This window comes from Aptenodytes forsteri, unplaced genomic scaffold, assembly GCF_000699145.1.
Source record: "Aptenodytes forsteri isolate BGI_AS27 unplaced genomic scaffold, ASM69914v1 Scaffold465, whole genome shotgun sequence".
NCBI classification, from domain to species: Eukaryota; Metazoa; Chordata; class Aves; order Sphenisciformes; family Spheniscidae; genus Aptenodytes; species Aptenodytes forsteri.
Genome location: NW_008795039.1, coordinates 1 through 5,354, shown reverse-complemented (window position 1 = coordinate 5,354; position 5,354 = coordinate 1). Strand labels below are relative to the sequence as shown.

Below are 5,354 nucleotides of genomic sequence, written 5' to 3'. Positions count from 1 at the left end.
AACAGTCCCAGTTCCCTCAGCCGCTCCTCATCAGACTTGTTCTCCAGACCCCTCACCAGCCTCGTTGCCCTTCTCTGGACACGCTCCAGCACCTCGACGTCCTTCTTGTAGTGAGGGGCCCAAAACTGAACACAGTATTCGAGGTGCGGCCTCACCAGTGCAAGTTTCTCCCAGTCCATGTTTTTTCAAAACTCTTTTTAGTCTGTAGCAATTAAAATATAGTGAAATTAGGATCTAAAGTACGAAGTTTTATTTGCCATTGTTGACTTTCTGTTATGACTGATAGTGGCAGTCTGTATTGCAATGGGTAGCATAACACTATTTGCAGTAAGGAAAAAATTGCTTTGCTTAACTTCTGAGATGTTCCGAGTCTCTGAATATTTGCATAATCTGACATTGCTATAAATGAATGCAAGTGGGGAAATACTATATCAAGTGAAAAACAAGTTGATTGCGAGAGTTTTCACATGCAAAAGCCAAAGCATAAATTAATCCTGAAAGTACTCTACTGATGCCAGAGAGATTTACAGAATTGAAATGTGGCATTTGTGTGATACCAATGCTTTTAATTTTTTGTTGTTCTTTTTAATTAAAAAATAATTTAATTTACACATTTAATTAAATATTCTTTTTAGTTATTTTCCATTTTGTCCATCAGGCTGCAAAGAAAATGTGCTTTCTCTTATAATATTTGTATTTCTGCTATTTTGTTTCCTTTCACTGTTTTAATCTGAGGGTTTTTTCTCCCAGTTTTTGTCTGCATTCATTCTCCTTTATTTGTAGCGTGTTATTTTTTTCAACTTCAAGTTGCCTTTGTGGACAAGAAATTATTAATTGATTTCTTTTTCAACAAAAGCCTAGTTTCGTCTAAGTTGGACGGCTGTATGTTTTGTGCGGAAACCTATGAAACTGGTTACACACATATCACTGAACTCTATAGCTCTGCAAGAAAGGTGCGAGTAAGCGTTGCAGGACTGAGTGCATAATGTGCTTACTACCAAACATTATTATCCTTTTTGTGTATGGATATATAAAAGCTCTTTAATGCTAAGAAGTTTTTATCTAAATGAGAATATTATTCTGGCATTGAGATTTGAATGTTTATCTTTATAATGGGCACCTTTTTTGTAAGTTACTTTTTTTCAGGCTAACATTTTCTACCATGTCTCAGGCTACTGACCTGTTTATGATTTTTTAATTAAGTTACCCAAGAATCTTTTAAACAAAACCCTACTGTGCTTAACTGGAGTGTTAATGTGTTTTGATCACTTCTATGATTTGTTTTTGTTTATAGATGTCAGCACTGTAATTGTCATCCTGCAGGAGCCATTAGTGGGACTTGTCATCTTGTTACTGGACAGTGTGTTTGTAAACAATTTGTAACTGGCTTGAAATGTGACAACTGTGTTCCTGATGCTAGTAATTTGGATGTCCACAACCTATTTGGCTGCAGTAAAAGTAAGTGGATGTTAGGTCTTAAAAGCATGTCTTTCAAATTAATTTTTTTTTAAATTGATTTAGTGAGTATTAAGTTAGGTCAGCAGTACTAAAACTGGGTTTGACTTTTTTCCCCCCCATAGTTCTGGTCCCTGAAGTTTGGGTGATTTTCACTGTGAGTATCTTAGGAGTGTTTTCCAGAGAGACGTACAGAATACTTTGTGTCACACGCACAGCTTATGCTTGCAGTCTAACCCAGGGGAGAAGTAATGGCCCATAGTTCCCTTGCACTTCCCACCGTGTTCTTTGCAGTGACCCACGCAGAGTTCACCTTTTAGTCACACGAATGCAATAGTATTTGTACAACTTACAGCTTAGCCCCCTTTCCTGCCATTGACGGGAGGCAGGAGACCTGTCTTCAGAAGGTCTGTTGAAGACCTTCTCCTGGCGATTAATTAAAAATCTGCTCCTCAGTGCAATGTAGCTTTGCCTTTCTCCTCCTGGGGCTTTTTTTCAGTCGGTTTGGGAAGATAGCGATGTGGTGTAACAGAGCGTCATGAATGGGCGTGTGTGAGGTGGGGCTAATGCTATGTTGGTGGTCAGATCGTGAATTGTAATGAAACACTGCAATGGAACATCTGCACTTCTGCCCTTGCAGTAGGTCTGAATACAAAGAGGTGGCACGATTTCAGCCTCTGTTTGTATCGTAAGTAGTCGAAATTAAATGCTCAGATTTGCTCAGCAGCGCACAGTCTCTAAGCTGGCAGGGATTTTAAAGGAGAGGAAAAATATTATATGTAATAAGAAAATTAAGTTTTTAAGTTGCCTCCAGTTCAATGTTCAGAAATGGGCTTTGAGGACATCATACCATGCAATGCCAAACTGTGTGGGTAGGACCTCAGTTAATACTGAAGAAGTTGTGTTACATTTTTGTGACATACCTTACTGCCGCACGCAGTTAACAGCCCAGTCTTGGAAGTCACGTAACCAGTTACTGAGGTACTCTGCGGATGCTAATTGGGCATTTCTGTCAGCAGGCCTAATTGATAATGGCCAGACTGGTCCTACCGCGCGAGTTAGCTCAGGTAGCCATGTGTAATGCAACAACAGGGTTAGACATTCCCAAGTGATCTCTGGAGTATGTTTCTGGATCCTCCTTCAGCAAAATATTTCTTTGTATATTTTGCAAAGGTATTTATATGACATTCATCATTGTGATAGGCCCACACTGTAGATTTGCAAGCAGAGATGTACATGCACAAAGAGTTCGTTTACAAGGACAGACGGCTCTCACTTTGATTCCAGTTTGTATTTCATTGTAAATGGGTTTAAATTTCAAATAATATGCATTGCAGAATGCACAGTGCTATAAATGGGATAGAACGAAGAGACTGATTTGTTTCCAAAGATGTTTTTTTTTTCTCCAAGTTTGGAAGTGCTTAGATACAGTTTTGTTTTGGTTTTCCCCATACTCTTCTGTAGAAGGCATAGTATCTATTCGTTGTGCAGATAGTTGATTGGCTTATTGTTTCTCTAAAAAAATGTAGGCTGTTTCAACTGAATGTATAATAATAATAATACATGGCACTTTTATGATGCTGTTCATCTTCAAAGTGCTTTACAAACATAAACCAACCTACTGCTTTATGTTGGGATATACATTGGATAAAGGTCAATGGCGATTCAACTATAATTGATTAATTAAACCAACCTACTTATTTATGTTGGGATATACATTGGATAAAGGTCAATGGCAATTCAACTATAAAATTGATTAATAATAATATGACAGATAAATAATATCATAGATTTTAGTTAGGAAAAAATACATCAGGCAGTATTCTAAATGACAAGCGGAGTCCTCTTCTGGACATAAATGATACAGCAATTGCAGTCTGTTGGTTATTCATACCAAAATATTTCAACTTGTTGCACAGATATGGAGCTTTGCCTAGCTTGATATTTGTGGTTATTTTCATTGCAGAACAGTATTTTGTTGACACATACCATTACTGGTTATAACTCTTTGCCAAGGGAAGCAAATGTAAGTTGCTGTCACTGTCCAACTAACATTCTTTAAGGAAAAGACCGATTTTCAATTTTTCTGCCCAACAATATCTTAGATGCTCCATAAAAAATCTGAAATACAGTACTTTGCTTGCACATCTAAAATGCAAAACAGCAAACACGTGGGAGCAATATACAATAGTGTGAGACTGAGAATGGAGAATGAAGATTATGCCGGTAAATTCCTATGATTGCTCAGGTCTTGTAAGCATGTATGACATGGAGAGAAACTTTCAAAAATGCCAAAGGGATTTAGGAGAACTTTTTTCCTTTGATTCTCAAATTTTACTCCTGTAGACGCTTTAGCATACATTCACTGCCTAACTCAGCTGAACTCAAGAACTCTAGATTGGCAGCAAAACAACCTACGCATTCTAATGGGAGATGATGACTATGTGTTCTGTTCAATCCAATGAATTCTAGAAATATTTTCTGCTATTTCTTGGCTGAGTGACTGCAGTAGGAGCAGGGCTTTTCATTATTTTACCCTAAAGAGCTTCAACTCACATTTTGGATTTGTATTAAAAACCCACTGATGTTGGCCTAAGTCTCTACATCTATCACTTGTGTAGCTTGAGGTCCTCATGTCGCTGTCTGCAACTTCAGTCTTTGCTTCCTGTCTCCTGTTAACTTGGCCGAACAGATTTTGGTAACTCTTGGTGAATTGTGCATATTAAGCAAACATCCACGTAATGGAGATGTTCATAGTTTATAAACAGAAGGAGAAAAAATTAATGAAAAGCCACATGTTTCTAATGTTGATATTTTCCTATAATGCTTAATGTAAGGGAGAAAAGCTTATGGGGTGGTTCTGGATCCAGCTCCTGGCAGCTTACTCCACGTGCTGATTTCTGTACTGCCCTCGGCTATTCTCATCCCTGGAGCAAAATGTTTTCCTCTAGATCCATGCTGTCCTGATTTTCCCTCCCTTGGTAGAGAGGGTAGGGAATGGCACAGTCTGCCTTTAAATCAAGCTGTAGCAATTACTAGCTGCCAAAACAGACCGGTCTTGTTCTGTGCTAATGCACGGTATGCTGAGGGTTAGAGAGTCGTGCCTTCCTTCGCATAACGGGCTGGCTGGAGAATCTCATAGCAGGATATGGACTCATGCCCTGACTTGAATAATAACATAAACGTAGAATTATAGAATCATTTAGGTTGGAAAAGACCTTTAAGATCGTCGAGTCTGACCGTAAAACCGTATGTTTATGTGCACGTGTGTATATACGTATATGTGTATATCTATGCGTATAAAGTTTAATTTCTGAATAATAGCCATTATCTTAGAAAGGACCGTGATCATACAGTTGGATTACAAAAGAGTCGTAGGAGGGACTTTGACTGCTCTTTCTGAAAATGTGAGACTTTTGGCTTGTGAACCTCAGGCTTGTTTTTCTCTCTATTGATACTAGTGCAATTAAGTAGCACATTTTCCAAAGTTAATGGAGGTGGTAGCAGAGTATTATTTTGGTAAATAAGAATCTCAAGCTGATTTCTTAAAATGTTAGACACCTCGCTCTCATCGATTTAAATTTCATTGGAAACAAATGGAAGTGAATTGCCTAAATAACCTTCAAAATTTGCCCCTTTATGTTTTTTGTCATTTAATTAAGTAGGCTTATTGTAACACTTCAGTAAAATTTGTAGTTAGTTGGACTTCCCATTTCTATTCTAATAGAGGAAGTTATGCCTGGCCTATGCTAAAATGGAATGAATCCTCTGGAAAAAATAAATTGTAATTGAACTATAGACTTCAATAACGTGACCAGATAAACATGTTCCCATTTTATAGAGGTCTTTAAATACATTAAAAAAAAAAAGTGTTTGGAAAACTGTGGTGTACTTGCTTT

At 37.7% G+C, this 5,354-nt stretch overlaps 1 protein-coding gene across 1 annotated transcript in view; it reads left to right on the top strand.

Moving 5' to 3' along the window:
• Window positions 1–1,458, top strand: part of LOC103896923 (usherin-like) — a gene marked incomplete at its 3' end in the record, with an annotated part of 118,972 nt that extends 117,514 nt beyond the window's left edge. Inside the window, exon 15 of the mRNA XM_009276851.1 lies at window positions 1,295–1,458. Within this exon, the coding sequence (XP_009275126.1) occupies window positions 1,295–1,458 (164 nt within the window). The remainder of the gene's footprint in view (window positions 1–1,294) is intronic.
• Window positions 1,459–5,354: the final 3,896 nt, after the last annotated feature.